This window comes from Podarcis gaigeae (genome assembly GCF_964106915.1).
Source record: "Podarcis gaigeae genome assembly, chromosome: 13".
NCBI classification, from domain to species: Eukaryota; Metazoa; Chordata; class Lepidosauria; order Squamata; family Lacertidae; genus Podarcis; species Podarcis gaigeae.
Genome location: NC_139689.1, coordinates 16,796,298 through 16,818,155, shown reverse-complemented (window position 1 = coordinate 16,818,155; position 21,858 = coordinate 16,796,298). Strand labels below are relative to the sequence as shown.

The window sequence follows — 21,858 nt, the reverse complement described above, 5'->3', positions numbered from 1 at the left end:
CAGGCCAGGCATCACCCTGGCATCTCTGTTTTCTAGAAGCACTGCCTGCAATCTGAAGTGGTACAGCACTGACACAATTTTACATGATCCCCTCCTCCTCCTCGGACCTTACAAGGACCCTGCGAGAAAAGTTAGGAAGATTGGTGTCTTAGTAGTTGAGGTCCAAGCTTCAGGTCTAGTGAGGAATCTTTGAAGGTACGGGGGCCGTGACCCTGAGCCTTAAATCCGAAAGCATGTCTCCCTCTCAACTGGGCAAGTGCAGAGTGATTAACTCCCCAGCTCCTTTTGGTACCATAGGCCAGGGGTCAGCAAGGTTTATCTTGCCTGGGTTGGATCGGTCCCACAGAGAGCTCTCTGTGGGCTGGATCGTGCGATTTCCGGTGCTGCGGAAGCGAGTCCCCATGCCGTGCCAGTTTAGCGCAGCGCACGAGTGGGCAACTTGGTTTGGGGGTGGGGAGGGGCGGCTCAAACGACCTCTGCTGGCCATTTCTGGCCCATGGGCCTTAGGTTGCTGACCCCTGCCATACGCTATGCAGCCTTCGATGCTGTCACCCAACTGCAAACTTTGTCAAGCTGTTCCCTTGAAGCAGCCCTACAGAGGCACCTAGTGGCTGACTTGCAGTGCCTCCTCACCTCCTGGCTGGGTTTGTAATGTGTAATGATCTGTTTGCTGGGAGATTGGACAGTGCTGGCTATTGAATGAGCATTGAATAGGCTAAGCAAATCAGTCTCTTAAGCTTAAGCCAAGAAAGAGTATTCTCTCTATAAGATTGAGTATCAAAATACATATCAAGACTTTGAGATTAGACCACTGAAGAAGAACTATCTTGGGAGTGTGCTACCTGCAGGCCCCAGTAAAAGGGCCCCATTGGGGGCGAACAGCAGCCTCTTGATTATTTGGATTGCCAGGGCGAAACAGGTGCAAAAAGCTGGCACCCTGTCGTCTACAACTTTATTGTCTACAACTCTACTAGCATCTCTCGGTATTGTGAATAACACCGAACTTACCTTTGGTTGGTATCTTCATGAACTTATCTAAAAGACTGAGTTAAGCATTTGAAAAATCTATTGAAACCAAACATTATAAGTTCATTATAAGTTCGCAAGTCTCTGTGGCTTGGTTTAATGTTTTGTATTTTTCTCAGAAGGTTAATAAAGTATGTATAATTATTGTTCTGTGTTGCATGAGTGTTGCATGAGTCGCACTACTACTATTGAATGAGCATTGGCTTCTGATTTGTTTGTGGGGAGGTGAGATGACTTTGCATCCAAGTAAGTGCTATCCCACACTTTCCAGCACATTTCTTCTTCACTTTCCTTATCACAAAAAGTCTGGTCTTTGGGGGAAGCAGATTGATTGCACAGGACCTCCCAGTCAACTGTCATTGCACAACCTGAAATTGCTGATATGTGATTGAATCCCACCCGAAAATAGCAACAGTCTGGAAGCAGCCTGAGTCGGCTGCATTCCCCTATTAGCCTGGTTTCCAGGAAACGTTTGCACAAAGATGACTCCAGAGCAGAGCCAAGAGGTGTGTCAGTGAAATATTAGGTTTGAAGAAACAAAACATCTGCTCAAAGGGGCAAAAACCATGAGATCACTGGATGGAAGAATGGTTTTAACTGCAACTGCTTTTAGAATGTTTTTTTTTTTAAAAAAAACTTTTATCTGTTTTTGATTTTTTAAAAAATTGTAATTGCTTTTAGAATGCTTTAACTGTTTTAGAAGGTTTGGTTTTGGTTTTTAAAATGTGTGCCTGCTGTCCTGGGCAAGAAGGGCAGGATGTAAATTCAATAAATAATAATAAATATTAGTATCAGACAGTCAAACGTTCTGCTCAAATGGGTGATATACTTGGTTCAGATAAACAAAAGATCTGTTCAAAGGGGCCTGTCCAATCACTCACCTAGTTCAGCATTTTCTATAGGGAAAGTCGTTACAGGAATAGCAACAAGGATCTGGAGTCGCCTTAAAGAGCAACATATTCATTATGGCATAAGCTTTCATGGGTCCACTTCATCTGATGTGCATTAACCTCAGTTCGCAGGAGTACATGTGCAATGTGCATGCAGCTGGAAAAGTGGAGTTAAGTGCCAATGAAATGCAAGTAAAGCCTGTAGCAATTCAACCAGAGGTGGGTTCACCATCCCTGAATCAGTGCTATGAAGAATAAGACCAGTGACCATTGACAATTCCTCACCAGGAATCTGAAATGTTCTTCTACTGGTTTGTGAATATTTCTGATTTTTTCTACTGTCAGATGTGTGTTCGTTTAGTCCAGCAAGGTAGAACTTTGAGGCAGATGCCCGGGAACCCACCGCAGTGGAATGACCAGGAGGGACCCCAAAAGTAGGAGGCCTGGCTTGCCACATTTTAAAGTCCGGGCAATGATAACCCTTTGCCATCTCAAGGGAGCTCCTGCCCCCCCCCCCCATGAGAATATTAGGCATTACCTGCACTGTGGTTTATACAGGTGGAGAGGCTCCCTGAGCAACCTCACATTATGCGGGAGGTTCCAGCTCCTTCCAGCTAGGAAACTAGCCAGGATTCGGCCCTGGTAGCACTGGGAAAGGAGGCTAAAGGCAGCGTGCTAGGACTGCGCTACCTCCATCTGGCCACTCGAGGGCACTCCTGTACAGTATAAGTAATCGCTTTTGCGCCTGCTGATAAGCACCAAAACCCTAGAATGCCAAAGGTTGTTTTGCGTGGAAAAGGAAAGAATTTTCCTTATTTTATGCATGAAAAAATCAGAAAGTCAGCTTGACCTTCAGGTTTCTGTTTAAGCAAAGAGATCGTGGTTAGAGATTATGCAATCTTGCTGACAGGTTGGAGGAGCTCCCTCCAGCTATGCGATCTTTCGTGAGATCTCCCCCATCTAAAAACCTCTGAAAGAAGCCCAATAATTATAGCCTCTGACGCCTCCTTTCTCCTGCACAAGCATTCAAAATGCTTTACAGTACTTAATTAAGCTGGAACAGCTTTTAAATGGTTTACCTGCTTGAATCGTTTACCGAGGCAGGATGCAGGGAGGCAAATGAACCCCATAATTCCTAAGTCAAGTACAGTGGTACCTCGGGTTAAGTACTTAATTCGTTCCGGAGGTCCGTACTTAACCTGAAACTGTTCTTAACCTGAAGCACCACTTTAGCTAATGGGGCCTCCTGCTGCTGCCGCGCCACTGGAGCACGATTTCTGTTCTTATCCTGAAGCAAAGTTCTTAACCCGAGGTACTAGTTCTGGGTTAGTGGAGTCTGTAACCTGAAGCGTATGTAACCCAAGGTACCACTGTACACAAAAGTTTCTTAGGTCTTTTTAAACCGGGGGGTGGTTCGGCCCGCCTCCTCCCGCGGCTATTGAAAAACAAGCTGGCCTAATCGAACAGCTCATCTCAACTTAGCCAGCAGGAGTCACGTGTTGCAAACAAAAAACAGGATCGCGAAAGGCAGAAGCGAAAGCGCCGGGTGAGCAAACGGACACGGATGCATTCTCTTGCATTTGCTCAGCGCTCGCCTCTTTCTCAGCGCGGAAAGGAAGCGGCGGCAGCTCCTCGTCCGGCTCCTCCCTCTTCCTCGGAGGACGGAAACGGATCCTGGGCGATCCTGGGCCTCCTTCCTTGAGTCTCCCCGGCGCGCGCTCGGGCTGAAGGGGCGCGATGGCCAAGAGCGCCCGGCAGCGCCTGATGGACGCCCTGGAGAACTTGCACGACGGCGAGCTGCGCAAGTTCAAGGCCAAGCTGGCCGAGATCCCGCTCGAGGAAAGCCACGAGCACATCCCCCGAGGGCGGCTGGAGAAGGCGGACGCGGTGGATCTGTCCAGTCTGCTGATCAGCTACTACAAGCAGGATTACGCCCTGCGCCTCACCGCGCAGGTCTTGGACGAGATCCACTGCAAGGACCAGGCGCAGAAGCTCCGCGGAGGCGGCGAGCAGAGTAAGGGAGGAGGGGGAGGCCTGGCCGGGAGACAAGCGTGGATCCGGATCATCTCATTGGACGAGGGGAAGGGAGGCGAGGGGGGGGGGACTTCCCCAGCTTTTCTTTCAGGTCCGTCCCGATCAACTCATCAGGAGTTGGTCCGAGGAGCTCTTCAAGGTCTAAGTGAGGCGCCTCTGAAATATTAGGTACACTTTTGCAAGGAAAGCCACATAAAGAGGGGGAGGAGTGATTTTGAAATCAGCAGATCCTCACCACGTACCTTCTTCCTCGCTACCCTAATAATAATAATAATAATAATAATAATAATAATAATAATTTTATTATTTATACCCCGCCCATCTGGCAGGATTTCTGGGTGGCTTCCAGCACATAAAAAAATGTAAGATAACGTCAAACATTAAAAACTTCCTGATATAGGGCTGCCTTCAGATGCGTTCTAAAAATTGTGTAGTTCTTGATTTCCTTGACCTCATTTGGTAGGGTGTTCCACAGGGAGGGTTCCACTGCGGAGCAGGCAGTACCACCCCAATATGGAAATTAAATCCTATTTGGAAATCGTACCCAATATATTTCTCAATCACTCAGTTCTGTCCACAGAGGGCTTTTCTTTTCAGTAATGTTACAAATTAAAACTTAAAACCACAGGACTGTCCAAACACATCCACCCATGCCACGTGTCTTGACATACTTGTCCTGCAGACTAGAAGCTATGATCTTCTTTCCACTTTTCTCCATTTGGAAGTATTTCAAAATTTCCACAGAATAAATGCATATAGCAGGTATTTAAATATCTTACTGTTTTCCGTTGCATCCTCTGTGCATCTTTACATCACCTTCATTTTACATGGCTGCCTCTCAGCTGTTGTATTTTTCTCCTTTCTACATTTCCAGAAATTAGTTTCCTGATATTTAGTGGCCTTATAATCATGAAAGGATTGCTTATTTCGTGCATCTAAAAATCACATCCATTGAAATGCAGAGATGGTGTTATGCTTCTGTTAAATGGGTGGAAATGTTTCCAGTTACACCCATTCCTGATTATTGTTGGAGCTGGTTTGGGGGGCCCAGAGGTGCCTTTGGTGGAACTGCCCTGCCATCAAGAGTTTTGGGGTACAATTCTAATGAGGTATCAGAAAGAAAACATTTTTAATTTTGTCTATAACCATGAATGATGTTTGTGGGGAATGGGAAACTCAAAACATCAACTCTCTTTTCTGTTCCAGCTGCTTGCTGTAACCCTCAGATCCCTGTGCCTTCCACCAGTACCACCTCTGGAAGAAATGGTGAGCTCCAGCCTCTATCTTCTTAAATATTATCCATCCCCCATCAACATCCATAAGATAACCTTCAGGTCCCTCCTAGCTGTTGGCCTTCGCTCCAGCCTACAGTAATCTTCTCCCTTAAGCCAGATCCACACTACAGTGGTACCTCAGGTTACATATGCTTCAGGTTACATACACTTCAGGTTACAGACTCTGCTAACCCAGAAATATTACATCGGGTTAAGAACTTTGCTTCAGGATGAGAACAGAAATTGTGCTCCGGCGACGTGGCAGCAGCAGGAGGCCCCATTAGCTAAAGTGGTGCTTCAGGTTAAGAACAATTTCAGGTTAAGAACAGACCTCCGGAACAAATTAAGTACTTAACCTGATGTACCACTGTATGTGGAATCTGTGGGAATGTTGTGGCTAGTAGAAGACGATATATTGATTAAATATTATCCTTCCTCACTCACGCTAGTGAGTTAGCAGCAGAGTACATTCCTCTTTATATTTTATGTGTGTCTGCCTTGCTCCTCTATGCAATATCCTGGTGAGCGCTTCTCTTTTTCCTAAGGAAAGCTCTTGCCATTGGCTAAGTAAAGAATACAGACACAGCTGCCTTTGCTTTTTCCGTGGCTAAGTATGGCTTACTGCAAACTACTATTTCCATTTTTTGTGTGTGTGGGAAGCCTGGACAATTAAAGCAGCATTTGCTGTACAGTGGTACCCCGGGTTAAGAACCTAATTCGTTCTGGAGGTCTGTTCTTAACCTGAAACTGTTCTTAACCTGAAGCACCACTTTAGCTAATGGGGCCTCCTGCTGCTGCCACGTCGCCGGAGCCCAATTTCTGTTCTCATCCTGAAGCAAAGTTCTTAACCCGATGTAATATTTCTGGGTTAGCGGAGTCTGTAACCTGAAGCGTATGTAACCCGAGGTACCACTGTACAGAGGAACAACACAAGAATCTGCCTCGTGTAGAGTCAACCCATCTAGCTTAGTACTGTCTACACTGACTTGCTTTCCCACTTCTACCTGGATATGCTAGAGAATGAATCTGGGACCTTCTGCATCCCCTGCAGATGCTCCACCGCTGAGCTGTGGCCCCTCCCCCACCTGTGGACACCCTTAAGGAACCCATAGTCTTCCCTCACAGATAGGACAAGTGTAAATGTCTGGTGTGTGGCTGGATCCCTTGATTCTGGTTCTTCCTTTGGCAGAGACACAGCCTCCAGCCCCACCGGAGCAGCATTTCATTGAGCGGCACCGGGAGGCCCTGATCCAGAGGACGGCCACTGTGGAGGGGATCCTGGACGTGCTGCATGGCGATGTCCTGGATGACGAGCAGTACCAAAAGATCTCCGCCAAAAGCACCAGCCAGGAAAAAATGCGGGAGCTCTACAGGTTGCTGCCCAGCTGGAACCAAGATTGCAAGGATAAGCTGTACAAAGCCCTGAAGATGAAAAACAGGTTCCTCGTTGCCGACCTGGAAGGATAAGGAGGCAGCCAAAGCGCAACCCCATTCTGGAGCACAGGAATTCCACCTCAGCATGTCAGGGGACTACCTTGAAGCCATGTAATATCTTGTATGAGCAAGAAAAACAAGGAAATATACTTTCGGGAAGGAAATGCAGGCAGCAACAGTGGGAAGAACCTGGAGGAGGCCGTCACATTTGACTCGGGGACACTGGAGTGAGAAGGGAAATGAATCTGTCCTCTTTGATAAAGGCCAATTCTATTTTTTCTTTGTGTTTATCCCCCTCGGTGCTTGTAGGAACCATAATGTGTGGGAATGTTCAGGGATGCAGGAGAGGATGCATTGTTTGATTATAGCCTTTCCAACTTGTGTAAACAAGTTCACAATTTAGCAGAGTAACATTCCCCTTTTTAAACTTACAGCGGATGCGTTTGCTCAGGCTCGCTAAAGCTTCTATAATAACTGTTCTGGTATTTCCCCCCTATTCCCTCATAAAAGATAAGACACGACACAGTCTTCTGTAAAAGTATAAAAAGAGTTTACTCACATTCTGTTCACAATCGTATCCCAGAAGGCAGACTTAGCTTAGAAAAGTAACATACACCTTGAAACTATCCCATAAGGAGACAGTCCCTCTGTCCTCTCTTGGCTGGAAGCCAAGAGAGCATCTTTGGCTAAGCAGATGTTGCTTCTTTGATGCATGTAGTCAAAGAGAGAGAGATGGCTGCCCTGCCCTGTGCTTTTGTCATTACCTGCACAGGTGAGGCCACACCCACCTCTAGTCACATGCAGAGGAAGTCTGTCCCAGCCCAGAAGGAAACAGGAAGCTTACCTGCTGGCTGGACAAACATTCCTCCCCATGTGTAAAGATGTTCACTCTGGGAATGTTGTACAGTGGTACCTCGGGTTAAGTACTTAATTCATTTTGGAGGTCCGTTCTTAACCTGAAACTGTTCTTAACCTGAAGCACCACTTTAGCTAATGGGGCCTCCTGCTGCAGACGCACTGCTGGAGCATGATTTCTCTTCTCATCCTGAAGCAAAGTTCTTAACCCGAGGTACTATTTCTGGGTTAGCGGAGTCTGTAACCTGAAGCGTATGTAACCTAAAGCATATGTAACCCGAGGTACCACTGTATTTGACTGCTCTTGTGTTTCACATCCCACATGATGCCCTCAGAGAACCCACTGGCGCCTGCCAAGGTCCCCTGCCCCTCCTAGATTCATCTTTTTCTTTAAAAAACTGGTGGTTGGTAGGTCATTTTTGGGGGGGGGGGAGGATCCTTGTTTGGAAACCTGTTCTCTGCTTTTGTGAGATGTTTGAGGTGTTTTGAGTGGGTAGGTTCTGAGCATTGCCATCCCCCCCCCCTGTGAATTGGGATTTTGTAGTGCCCATGGCAGTTTCTTATATTTCCAAATGGGCCCCTGATCCCCAAAGGTTTAGGAAATCTGCTCTAGAGAAAACGATTCTACCTCCTATATGAGGAACAGACAAGCAGGGGCTGTCAATATTGCCTGGATTCTAACCTTTCCACCCAGTGAAGAGGTGGCGAATAAGCTAGTACATTTTGTTATTGGTGCTATATTTATCATTTTTCAAATACTTAAAATTGACTAAGGACTTGTAAGCAGATTAAAAGTCCTACCTCACCGGCTTGCAATCTAAAATTCAGAACCCAAAAGGAAAAAGAGAAGAGGAGGGAAGAGGAAAACAAGCAACCTCTAGCACTAGCTCTTAGTTACATGGTTCTTGGTAGGATGAGCTTAAATGAAACATTTCAGGGAGGAGAGGAGCTAGATAGCAGCTGTTTGCTCAGCTGAGCCAAGGGAGAAGGCTTTCTGCTCCACCTCTTCCTCCACTGCAGCCATGTGGCTACTGGCTGATGATAGTTTAGAGGGAGGAGGAGGAGGGGGCTAATGGACGCAGATCTCTCAAGCTCTTTCTCTGCAGCAGCCATACAATTTAAGGGATAAATTGCTTTGCATGCAGATGGTCCCGTGTTCAATCTCCTCTTTGAAACTCTGGAAAACCGCTGCCTGTCAGTGTAGACAGTACTGAACTAGATTGGCCAAATAATCTGACTCAGTACAGTGGTATCTTGGTTCTCAAACTTAATCTGTTCCAGAAGTCCATTCCAAAACCAAAGCGTTCCAAAACCAAGGCTCGCTTTCCCATAGAAAGTAATGCAAAATGGATTAATCCATTCTAGACTTTTAAAAAACAACCCCTAAAACACCAATTTAACATGAATTTTACTATCTAACAAGATCATTGATTTATAAAATGAAAGCAATAATTAATGTACTGTACTATAAATAAATAAGACAGTACTGTATTGTAGATGTGAAAAATTAAAATTACATTTTTTTCTTACCTTCATTGATGATAGTCATTGTTTGGATGGGGGGGGAGGGGGCTTTTATCCATTTCCGCAGTCACACAATCAATCAGTACTGAACTGGCTTCAACACAGACACAAAAACAAATTAACCGAAAAAGCTTCAAGAACAAAAACGCAAAATAAATAGCAAAAACAAAAGCACCAAATACAGTGGTACCTTGGTTCTTGAACTTCATCTGTTCCGGAAGTCCGTTTGACTTCTGAAATGTTTGAAAACTAAGCCACAGCTTCTGATTGGTGCAGGCACCCCTGAAACAATAGCCAACAGTCGCACTGGACATTTGGCTTCCAAAAAATGTTCAAAAACTGGAATACTTCTGGGTTTTCAGTGTTTGGAAACCAAGGCATTTGAGAACCAAGGTACCACTGTATAAGACAACTTTCTATGTTGCAGGACTATCCAGCATGGTGGACCTCCTTTGTCCCTAGTCCAATATCACAAAATTCCCGTAATTGGTTTCCCATTTTATAATCAGACTGCCTTGTCCAAATTCCCCCAAACTGGCAGGCAAAATGTGTATATGTTTGTGTATTTGTGGATGGGTTGGGAAAACAATTTCGCAACTCAGTACGTTGTTGTGTAAATGAGATAAGAGTGTCTGTTGAATAAGTATATTTGTGCCTTCAGGGTGGTTTTTTAAAATAAACCCAGATTATGTTTTCAGTTCCAGGAGAAATAAATATATATATATATATAGTAAATGTTCATAAATGTACCAAGCAAACACTCTATAAGGGCTCTTGTGTCCCCCATAAGGGAATAAGGGCAGATTTACATTTATTACACACGCCTGAAGTGTCTTCATTTGGTGAAAGGTGGGCTGGAGTGACCTATCTGGGGGATTTGTCTGGAATTATCTCAGTCATTTATTTCCAGTTCAGCCATTGTTCCACTTTATTAGCTGTTCTGCAATGCTTCCCCCCCGGGGGGGGGGGGGAGAGAGAAAGAGCAAACAACACATTTCCATCAGCAGGTAAACAAAAAAGAGTATGGTCTGAGGCAAGGAGGAAATGCGAAATCCTTTGTCTAAGTTTCCCTCCATAGAAGTTCAGTGGAAAAGAATGCATAGAGGTGTTCACAGAGGAATTTATGAAGTCTTAATCCGTTTATGGGACGCGGGTGGAACTGTGGATTAAACCACAGAGCCTAGGACTTGCTGATCAGAAGGTTGGCGGTTCGAATCCCTGCGACGGGGTGAGCTCCTGTTGCTCAGTCCCTGCTCCTGCCAACCTAGCAGTTCGAAAGCATGTCAAAGTGCAAGTAGATAAATAGGTACCGCACCGGTGGGAAGGTAAACGGCGTTTCCGTGCACTGCTCTGGTTCACCAGAAGCGGCTCAGTCATTTTGCCCCCATGACACGGAAGCTGTACACCGGCTCCCTCGGCCAATAAAGCGAGATGAGCGCCGCAACCCCAGAGTCTGTCACGACTGGACCTAATGGTCAGGGGTCCCTTTACCTTTAATCCCTTTATACACAGTAAACAGAAATTGTCATTTTGGCTGCAGATTTTCTCCACACTTCAAATGACCACAGCATCCGTTTCTTTCACACAGAAAAGAAAACACACGTATGGAAAGTCAATTTCAAATTTTACTTGTAATTTACAGCAGAAGAGCAATCTTGGGTAGCAATAGGAAGCAGCCGCCGACAGATGGGAAAACCCATGGGAAAACATGCATCATGTTTCCTTAACCCTTGTTAGAGAACTAAGGTACTGATGGAACCCAGAGCGTTTGAGAAAGCATTGAGTTTTCCCCTCCCCTGCCAAATGACAAAGCAGAGGAGGGAAAGGAGGAAAAACCGCTCCTTCTGCCCTGGGATGGCGAAATCTTTCTTAGTGCAATCCAAAATGCCCCCAGCCCCCAATCGTCTGCCGAAAGAAAGAAAGAAAGAAAGAAAGAAAGAAAGAAAGAGCAGGCAGGCAGGCTTTCCTACAAGCCCCCTCCGGCGTCTGCACTACTTGCTGCAGGAGTCCCAAGCGCCCGCGGACTCCGCCCTGCCAAGCACCTTCGGCGCTACTTTCCCGAGGCTGCCACTTGCAGTTCAGGGGAGCCCACTTGAATAAGCTATTGGGGAGCGCAGGTAAGCCTTGCCCCACATAATGGATCACAGGATCACACCCTTTGAACGGCTGTGACCGTCAGCCTTGGAGGTGGATCTGGCCCCCTCAAATATTTTAGGGGGGGCAAAGGGCCCCGGGGCCCTGGCTCCTATGCTGCAGTTAATCCCATTGAAGATCTAGGCGGTCAGGTGTGGGGTGTCTTCCTCCGTGTAGTAGCGAAGCCGGAGCAGGCCCACGTGCGTTTGTGGCACCCGCTCCTTCAGCGCCATCCATCGATGGTGTTACGGAAGGGGGGGGGGCATGTCTTCTTCACCTTCTTCGCTATAATATATCCATTTATTAAGGGACAAAAATCTATAAAATCCATAGAAAATCAATGTGCCAATTTGCTCAATTTCTCTAGGACTCCCTCACACCTTCCCTGTCCTCCATAATCCCTCAAGCAAGGTGTCAAGACCCTAATCCTGTCAAATCACTCTGCCAAGCCTTTCCTCCAGGAAATGCCAGTACATGGACCATTGTCTTCTCATCAGGATGTGCTTATCTGCGCATATCTCCAGCTCTGCATATTCCCCCTCCCTCCTCCATATGTTAATCCTGTATAACCCAACCTCTTCTTAATATATTCATGATGTCATCTGTGTAACCCAACCTCTCTTTAATGTATTCATGATGTAACTGGGATGTATTTTGCACTGTATTCTGGGACATGGAGGGAGTTTCAAAAGTTCATGTCACCCCTTTCTCACTGTTCAATCTCGTCTTGAACCTGTTGCGCAATAAACTTGGATCTTCTGTAGTTTGCTCCTGTCTACGGCTGAGCTCATTTTCCTCCGCAGGGACCCGCGGACACTTAGTCCGGCGAGCTGGGTGGCAGAGTAGCCCCGCACCCAGATTTTAGCCTTAACAATGGGAATTGCCTTCAGTTTCTCCCTGAACTTCCGCAGCTCGTCTTTCTCCAAGTTCTCTAGTGGGTCCTTCAGGCACCGGCGCGTGGGCGTTGCCAGGATTATTATTTTTTTGGGGGGGGGTGGACCTTTGTTAGGGGGCAGAACCGACGTGATTGTTCAGTTAAGTATTTCTCTTGTTTTACTTCATCTAGGCCCCCCTGGTTGCGCCCCTGCACCGGCCGACGGTCTTCGGGATCCCGCAGCCAGAAGGTGGGCAGCCACTTTGGCTTCTCCGAGGAAGGGGCGGCGGCCAAGGGCTTGCCTTCCGCGCTGAGAAAGAGGCGCGCTCCACCCTCTTTCTTGGCTCACCAGGCGGTTTCGTTTTTGCCTTTCTGGGTCCTGCAGTTCAGCAAGGGCGGATGTGCTCCTTTTGGCAGCGGGGAGAGAGAGGAGATGCTTGTGGCTGATATGCTTTTAGAGGTTGAGCCAAACTAGGAAGGAAGCGGCGTGTTTTTATTTTGCCGTTTTCCCCCTGCCAGCCAGCCATTCTTCTGGGAGCGCCGGGAAGACCCTTCGCACGTTCTCGCCTGCCCAGGTCCGGCGCTGATTCTCTTTTCGGCGGGAGGAAACCTCGGGAGCCCCCCCCCCCCGCTTCCTTCTTCCTCCTTCGGACGCTGCCGCCTCTCCGGCTCTGCCGCGGGGCGAGACTTTCCTCTGGGCAGGGGCGCCATGGCGACTCCCGAAGACCCCTCGGCGAAGGAGGCCCTGGAGGAAGGAGGCGAGAAGCTGAAGGCGAAAGAGGCCGGCAGGTCCCCCGAGAAGAAGGGGGAGAGGGAGGTGGAACCTCTCCTCAAGTTCCAGAGGTCCCGATGGCTCGAGGGCGGTGGGCACCAGAGTAGCGGCGGCGGCAGCAGCGACAACGACGCCTGGGACCCCAACACGTGGCGATTGCTGCACTCCTTCGCCCCGCTGTCTCTCTCTGAGCGGGGGAATCTCTTTCTCGCTCTGCACTGTAGCGCTCGCGACTTGCTTTTCTCCCTGGGGTCTTTGAGTCGGGACGAGCTGCTGAGGTTCCGGCGCAAACTGCGCGAGATCCCGCTCGAGGAGGGCTTCGTCCGCATCCCCGAGGAGGCGCTGCAGGAGGCAGACGCCTCTCGCCTCCGAGACCTGCTGCTCAGCTACTACGGCGTAACTTACGCAGTCGAGGTGGCGGCCGACGCGCTGAGGGCCGTTGACTGCGAGTACGAGGCGGACAGGCTCCACTCCGTCAGGGAAGGTAAGGCTTTGCTGGATCCTGACCTTCGCAGCCGTTCAGTCTGACAGCAGATCCTTCCTTCCCTGGTTGCGCCAGCCCCGCGCTGAGCTGCAGCCGCGAAGGAGGGAAGGAAAAACAACCATAGCGCCAGGCATTTAGCGCATATGGAATAATTTGGTATGTTTCAACCGTCTGATTGCTATTGCTTAAAATATTACAAATACCTTCAGGGCCCTTAGGACACACAGAACAGCAAAGAATCAGCCTTAAGTACAAGGGCAGGCAGTTCTTTGGACTCGGGGTTGAGCTTGTCCCTTTGTAGAAGGAAAAGTCCTTTTTCTTTCCTGCTTGAGCCCTGCAAAAAATTTAAATCAGGCATGTAAGTTCAGAAGGTTTGCAGGCCATCCTGACTGACATCTCTGGAACAGAGGAAGGTCCCAAATGGGCCTCAGGGTCCATCTAGCTCAGGATTGCTAATCTTGCCTCTCCAGGGTTCCAGGCAGGAGTCTTTTGCAGCCCTACCTGGAGACCCCAGGGATTGAACCTGGGACCTTCTGCAGTCAAAGCAGGTGTTCTGCCACTGAGCCATGGCTCTTCCCTGGTCATCCAGCTGGAAGTGCTGCCTGCTGAATGTCCCGCAAATAGCTTCCTCTAGGAAGAGGAGGAGGAATTTCCATGCTTTATGATGGTATAAAATGGTTTAGTGATGTTAAAATCTAGTGAATAATCTTCTGGAGAAGAATCTTTTGGGGAATATTCTCGAGAATATTATCAATTAATGAGAATGTTAGAGAATTTTCATTTAAAATAGGAGAATATTCATTTTAATGCATTGAAAATGGTATAATTTTGATGCATTGAAAATGATATAATTAATTAATATGCATGTTTATTCACGGGTAAACTTGTTCAGATGGCAACCAAAAACTGTACAGATGCTTTTATTCAATGGGGCAATGCAGTGAATTCACATTCTTTGATTTTTTTGCACCAAACTTGAAATTGAAAAATCACTAAGCCTGCCACTAACCGTATATTTACCATCAACTTTGAATTCTAATTATGTTGTGTATGTATGAAATGTAGCTTTTAAAGTAAAGGGAATATTAAAAAAAACCTCAGGTCCGCTATATGAGTAGGTTCTTTAATAAGCGTATCTACATGGTACAGTATTTTCAGTACCGTACAACACTAATAAAATCAATATAAAGTTTAAAATAAATGCTATTATTTCCGGAAAATAAAACACAAATAATCAGTAATGACAAGTTACATAACATCAGAAATGCAAATTACTATCTGCTTAGAGTTATCTGCGACTGGACTTAATGGTCAGGGGTCCCTTTACCTTTAGACAAGTAAGGCAACACACAACATATTTAAATTATAGCTGAGAAATTGTGACAAAGCCTATTTTTTAAATAAATTTATTTCTTAAGTAACAAGTCTCATATGTTTATAAATTTATATTGACTCCTCAAACATCTTAAGAGGATAAGTCACCATCTTTGTCTCCACTGATAGCTGAGCTTTCAGTTCCACACTGATCATCTGCGAGATCATAGAACGAAGTTGATGGTTGTGTAAAATTCAATGAGCTTGTTAGAAGCTGTGTTTTCTTCTCTTCTAGGAGCTTTAAGTTATGAGCTACATATGCAAGCTTTTCTGCTCTGTCTCTGCCTATTTCTTTTTGCTAAATAAATAAGTCCACCTCACGTGATATTACACATAATTGTATAGGCCTAGGTACTTTAAGTGTATAAAGCATTAAAGCTACTTTCTGTAAAAAAAATCACACTGTATGGCCAAGGGTATACAATTGCTAAGAATAAGGTCACACCAAAATAGAGTTGAAATACATACAAATTAGTTGAAATACATACAAATTCAAATGTTCATCAAATTGAAACGAATAGCATTTTTAAAACAAAACAAAAATGCTTTCTGTAGCTCACATTTCAGAAGTGCCAATGGTGAATGACACATTGCCCAGTAATGTAACTGGATCAAAAAATTCATTATTCATTACTTGCACTGGCAATATCACAGCTTAACTCCCCTGTGTGAGTGTCTGAGGGCCCTGCTCCTGCCACTTACCACCTGGCCCAGGGCGGGGCCTGAAGCCTCAAAAGGACTGCTTTGCTGCCCACAAGGACAGTTGCTGTTACTGCTGCTGCTGTCCAGTAGGACTCGGAGGGGCACAGAGTTCTTTTAAAAATGTTTTTAAAATTTTCTTTTGATCTTTTTGTATATGGGGGGGGGGTGGGGGTGGGATGGATGTTTGGTTGGGCTTGGGAATTTGTTTGATTTTGATGTTTTGTAACTTTTACAGTTTTTTTGATTGTATTGTTTTATTGGTTTTTTTATTTTTAAGCTTTTATTTTGTTCTTAAGGGGGAGGGGTCAGGGCTGCCAGGGAGTGGGTCCCAGCCAACAAAATGGCTGGGGCATGTTCCATAGAGGGGGATGCACTGGGACAACCGATCTCAGTGATCACGGGTAGGAGGAGGAGTTACACTAAGACCAGACCATGTCATTACAGAGGAGGCAGGTTTATGGGACTATCCCTGCCTCCGAACGGATACTAGAATCAGCAAGGGATACCCACATGACCTGAAGGTGCTGCTGTGCAATGCCAGGTCAATGATTCATAAGACCACTGCCATCTATGACTTGATCATGGATGGAGGACTTGACCTGGCATGGGTAACAGAGACTTGGTTGGATGAAGCAGATGGGCCTGTCCTTGCTGCTGCTTGTCCACCAGGTTTCTCTTACGCACAGCAACCCAGGTCATGTGGGCAGGGAGGGGGGGTTGCAGTGATTTTTAGGAAGTCATTAGTTTGCACCAGGCGTCCTATTGGGAAGACCCAGTTCTCTGAGTGCATGTTCTGGAAGTTGGGCAATAGGGGCAGAACAGGATTCCTTTTGGTGTACCGACCTCCCCGCTGCACCAAGGATTCCCTGCCCGAGCTGCTTCAGGTCGTGGCGGATGTTCTCCTGAAGACATCTAGTTTGGTTGTCTTAGGGGATTTTAACATCCATGCTGACACGACCTTACAAGGGGCCGCTCGGGACTTCGTGGAAAGCATGGCCTCCATGAGGCTGTCCCTGAATAAGTCTGGCCCAACCCATAGCCGCGGACATGCCTTGGACCTGGTGTTTACCTCTATGGATGTTGGTGATCTGACACTAAGTAAAAGCGAAACGAAAGAAGTGCCATGGTCAGATCACTTCCTGGTGCAACTGGACTTCTCCGCGACCCATCCCCTGTGCAGGGAGGTGGGACCGATTTGGATGGTCCGCCCCCGCCACTTAATGGATCCAAATGGCTTCCAGAGAGTGGTAGGGGATGCTTTATCCCATGTTGATGGCCTTTCAGCTGATTCCCTGGTGGCCCGCTGGAATGTGGAGTTAACCAGGGCTATTGACTGTTTGGCTCTGAAGTGCCCTCTCTGATTGCATGGAGCCCGGACAGCCCCGTGGTTTTCCACGGATCTGAGGGCAATGAAACAATCATTGAGATGGCTAGAGCGCCAGTGGTGGAAAACTCATTCTGAAGCTGACCAGACACGGGTTAGAGCTCAATGTTGAGCCTACCAAGTGGCGGTAGCGATGGCGAAGAAGACTTTCTTCACCGCCTCTATTGCATTTGCAGAAAACAGCAGCAGGAGACTCTTTCAGGTGGTTCGCAATTTAGCGGTACCACCTGCTCCATTGGGGCCCAGTACGGGCCACATGATCTCCTGCAATGATTTACAAAGTTTTTTGCAGATAAAGTCGCTCAGATTCGGAAAGAGGTAGACTCCACCGTGGGGGCAGGGCCAGGACGGGAGAGTGCTAGAGTCCTGTCTAGTCAAGTTGTGTGGGTTCAATTCCAATCTGTTACCTCCGAGGATGTGGACAGGCTGCTTGGACGAGTGAAACCAACCACCTGTCTCCTTGATCCTTGCCCATCCTGGCTTATAAAAGCTAACCGGGAAGGGCTGGGCAATGGGCTTCGTGGGGTGCTGAATGCTTCCCTCCGTGAGGGAAGACCCGCTGAAAGAGGCGGTTATTAAACCGCTTCTTAAAAAACCATCTTTAGATGTGGCCATGATGGCCAACTATCGCCCAGTCTCAAATCTTCCTTCTTGGGCAAGGTGATTGAGCGAGTGGTTGCTGAACAACTGCAGGCACGCCTGGAAGAAGCGGACCATTTTGATCCCTTCCAGTCGAGATTCAGGCTTCATCATGGGACTGAAACTGTCTTGGTCGCACTGGTTGATGATCTCCAGCGGGCTAGGGACAAAGGTGAGAGCTGTTTCCTAGTTCTGCTGGATCTCTCAGCGGCGTTTGATACCATCGACCATAACATCCTTCTGGACCATCTTGAGGGGCTGGGAGCTGGGGGCACTGTCATACAGTGGTTCCGCTCCTTCCTCCTGGGCCGTGTTCAGAAAGTGGGGGGGGGGGATGAGTGTTCAGACCCCTGGGCTCTCACTTGTGGGGTGCCTCAGGGTTCTGTCCTCTCCCCCATGCTTTTTAACATCTACATGCAGCCGCTGGGAGAGATCATCAGGGGGTCTGGGCTGGGTGTTCATCAGTATGCGGATGATACCCAGCTCTACCTCTCTTTCAAATCAGAACCAATGAAGGCGGTTTGAAAATGGAATAGAAGCAATATATTCAGAACAAAAAGCTAAATTGATAGTAAACAATGTGGTGACAGGGGAGTTTAAAATTGAAAAAGGGACACGGCAGGGGTGCCCCCTATCCCCCCTACTGTTTATTTCAGTTCTGGAGGTGCTATTGAACATGATTAGAAAGGACCGGTTGGTACAAGGAATTGAGGTCGGAGTGAAACAATATAAATTGAAAGCATTTGCAGATGACTTGGTATTAACATTACAGGAGCCAGTCTCTAGTACTAAAAGAGTGTTAGAACTAATTTCTGACTTTGATCGGGTGGCGGGATTTAAGCTGAACAAGCAAAAAACTAAGGTTCTAGCAAAAAATTTGACAACTACAGAAACAGATGAGTTCCTGAAAGAAACAAAACTAAATGTGGTTAAAAAAGTAAAATACCTAGGGGTGTATTTGACCTCCAAAAACTTGAATTTGTTTAAAGATAATTACGAGAAATGTTGGTCAGAAATCAAAAGAGATTTGGAAACATGGTCAAGATTGAAACTTTCCTTGTTGGGCCGAATAGCAGCTATAAAGATGAATGTATTGCCGAAAATGTTATTTTTGTTTCAGGCCCTACAGATCGTGGACAAGGTGGAATGCTTTGGAAAGTGGCAGAAGGATATTTCCAAGTTTGTTTGGCAGGGCAAAAAGCCCCGAATAAAGTTTAAAATATTAACTGATGCGAAAGAAAGAGTGGGATTTGCCCTGCCAGACTTGAGGTTATATTATGAATCTGCAGCCTTCTGCTGGTTGAAAGATTGGATCTTATTGGAGAACACTGATGTCCTAGATCTGGAAGGGTTTGACAATGCTTTTGGGTGGCATGCATATTTGTGGTATGACAAGGTTAAAGTGCACAAATTGTTTAAAAACCACATTGTCAGAAGAGCAATTTTGATGGTCTGGACAAAATATAAAGACTTATTGGAGAGTAAGACTCCGAGGTGGCTCTCACCGGTGGAGGCCAAGGCACGTAAGAGACTTAACATGGAGGCCTCCTGGCCTAAATATTGGGAAAAAATTGAAAAAATTGGAGACAATTGGAGGTTGCAGAGCTTGGAAAAACTAAAAAACAAGGTGCGAGATTGGTTGCACTATGCACAAATTCAGGAGGTTTTTAAAGTGGACAAGAAGGTTGGATTCCAGGTGGAAAAATCGAAACTAGAGACAGAACTGTTAGAGCCAAAAAATAAACTACTTTCGAGAATGTATAACTTGCTGCTTAAATGGAATACTCAGGATGAGACAGTCAAATCCGCCATGATAAAATGGGCGCAGGATTTGGGGCATAACATTATGTTTGAAGACTGGGAAAGGTTATGGAACACCGGAATGAAATTTACGGCATGTAGTGCCTTGAAGGAAAACATTATGAAAATGGTATACCGGTGGTACATGACCCCAGTCAAGCTTGCTAAGATATATCACCTGTCTGACAATAAATGTTGGAAATGTAAAGAGGCGGAAGGGACATTCTTTCACCTCTGGTGGACTTGCCCGAAAGTGAAGGCCTTTTGGGAGATGATTCATAATGAACTAAAAAAGGTACTTAGATTTACCTTACCTAAGAAACCGGAGGCCTTTCTTCTGGGCATGGTGGACCAGAGAGTGCTTAAGAAAGATAGAACTTTTTTTATGTATGCCACTACAGCAGCAAGGATCCTGATTGCAAAGCATTGGAAGACACAAGATCTACCCACGCTGGAGGAATGGCACACGCAGTTGATGGACTACATGGAACTGGCCGAAATGACTGGCAGAATCCGAGACTTGGGAGAAGAAACAATTGAGGAGGACTGGAAAAAATTTAAGGACTATTTGAAAAAACATTATAAGCTGTACGAATGTTAAAAAGTGCACTCTCTAGGAAACTCTAGCTTCAGCAATTGCAAATTAATGAAATGGAAATTAAGGCACAAGAAGTCAGAGGTAGAATAATGAAATAACTTTATTGTGTTTAAACGAAAATGTATAAGATTTGGGTTATAACATCTTTGAAATTAGGTAACATGATAAAATGAAGGATACAATAAGTATTGAAACAAGTTAACAAATTGCTGATGTTCTGTATTGCAGAGAATGCAGGTTTGGAGGATGCGGGGAAGTCCACTAGACTTGTTGGAAAAAAAGAACATGGAAATTTGTAACTTTTTTTATTTTATTTCTTATATTTGTCTTCTATTCTTTTTTTCTGTATTTCATAAACTTAATAAAAATATTTTTTTAAAAAAAAGAACCAATGAAGGCGGTGAAGGTCCTGTGTGAGTGTCTGGAGGTGGTTGGAGGATGGATGGCGGCTAACAGATTGAGGTTGAATCCTGACAAGGCAGAAGTACTGTTTTTGGGGGACAGGAGGCGGGAAGGTGTGGAGGATTCCCTGGTCCTGAATGGGGTAACAGTGCCCCTGAAGGACCAGGTGCGCAGCCTGGGAGTCATTTTGGACTCACAGCTGTCCATGGAGGCACAGGTCAAATCTGTGTCCAGGGCAGCTGTTTACCAGCTCCATCTGGTACGTAGGCTGAGACCCTATCTGCCTGTGGACTGCCTCGCAAGAGTGGTGCATGCTCTGGTTATCTCCCACTTGGACTACTGCAATGCGCTCTATGTGGGGCTACCTTTGAAGGTGACCCGAAAGCTACAACTAATCCAGAATGTGGCAGCTAGACTGGTGACTGGGAGTGGCCGCCGAGAACATATAACACTGGTCTTGAAAGACCTACATTGGCTCCCAGTACTTTTCCAAGCACAATTCAAAGTGTTGGTGCTGGCCTTTAAAGCCCTAAATGGCCTCGGTCCAGTATATCTGAAGGAGCATCTCCACCCACATCGTTCTACCCGGAAACTGAGGTCCAGCACCGAAGGCCTTCTGGCGGTTCCCTCACTGTGAGAAGCCAAGTTACAGGGAACCAGGCAGAGGGCCTTCTTGGTAGTGGCGCCCTCCCTGTGGAACGCCCTCCACCAGATGTCAAAGAGAACAACAACTACCAGACTATTAGAAGACATCTGAAGGCAGCCCTGTTTAGGGAGGCTTTTAATGTTTGATGCATCACAGTATTTTAATATTTCTTGGAAACCGCCCAGAGTGGCTGGGGAAGCCCAGCCAGATGGGCGGGGTATAAATAAATTATTATTCTTATTATTCTTATTCTTATTCTTATTCTTATTCTTATTATTATTTTATTAGATTTTTAAAATGTGGGTTGTAAAACTAGTTCTTACATTAGAATTTACAGTTTGTGGAGAATATTCTATACCCCCCAAACAGCTAGTGTGACACCCCTAGTCATTGGTTAAGGAAAGAAATGCTTACCCAGGAAGAAATGCACTGGCACCAATTAAATATAGAAAAAGACTGTTTGGGGGGCAGGGGGAGGGGGAATAAAGCAGCCAATTTTGACCTCTCCCTTACCTGCCTACAGGTATGCAGACCAATGAAAGAAAGAGAAAAGTGTGGTAAGTCCCAACACAATTCTCTTTGCAGGATGGGCAACTGTGTTGCTAGAACGAATGGTGCTAAGGGATTCGATGATAAGCAAGGGGGACGGGGGACTCACAACCCCCCAAATTTCAAGGAGCGGGTTGGGTCCCCTCAATATTCTGTGCCCGTGACCATGGGAGTAGGCAGAGGGCCAGCTGCCCCCCCATCAAGTAAATAAAAAAAACCTTAACTAATTGATCAGTTGTGTCCAAGAGAACTCAGTTCTGCCCCCCAACATAAAGCCTGCCCCCTAAAATAAATCCTGGCTACACTCAAGGCTTCGACTGGCCCCAATGGGCTGCTGTGGTGGACCCCTTCAGGCCCTCCCTGCTGTTGTGACAGAACCCATCAGGCTTTCTCTCACCACATGACATCACATCCAAACCATAATACTCTGAATTCAAACTTCTGCGTATTATCATAGAGCATGC

At 46.3% G+C, this 21,858-nt stretch overlaps 2 protein-coding genes and 1 long non-coding RNA gene across 11 annotated transcripts in view; all 3 read left to right on the top strand.

The window, feature by feature from the left end:
- The first annotated feature begins 1,712 nt into the window (after positions 1 to 1,712).
- On the top strand, positions 1,713 to 9,048 carry LOC310829331. The gene is made up of 2 exons (XR_014557233.1): positions 1,713 to 3,280; positions 7,796 to 9,048. It is a non-coding gene; the product is annotated as an uncharacterized lncRNA (long non-coding RNA).
- LOC310829278 (apoptosis-associated speck-like protein containing a CARD) lies at positions 3,578 to 6,935 on the top strand. Its single transcript, XM_083707572.1, has 3 exons — positions 3,578 to 3,930; positions 5,157 to 5,216; positions 6,414 to 6,935. Exons 1-3 carry the CDS (start codon positions 3,654 to 3,656, stop codon positions 6,689 to 6,691), a joined length of 615 nt encoding a protein of 204 aa, XP_083563698.1. The 5' UTR covers positions 3,578 to 3,653; the 3' UTR covers positions 6,692 to 6,935.
- A 3,629-nt stretch (positions 9,049 to 12,677) lies between the features above and the next one.
- Positions 12,678 to 21,858, top strand: part of LOC310829179 (uncharacterized protein) — a 73,692-nt gene continuing 64,511 nt past the window's right edge. For 8 of the 9 annotated variants that reach the window (XM_083707366.1, XM_083707370.1, XM_083707372.1 and 5 more), the window contains exons 1-3: positions 12,678 to 13,300; positions 17,467 to 17,571; positions 21,369 to 21,402. In XM_083707366.1, the coding sequence (XP_083563492.1) occupies positions 12,754 to 13,300; positions 17,467 to 17,571; positions 21,369 to 21,402 (686 nt within the window). In that variant the 5' untranslated portion in view covers positions 12,678 to 12,753. The remainder of the gene's footprint in view (positions 13,301 to 17,466; positions 17,572 to 21,368; positions 21,403 to 21,858) is intronic. The other variant, XM_083707374.1, reaches the window with a different exon arrangement.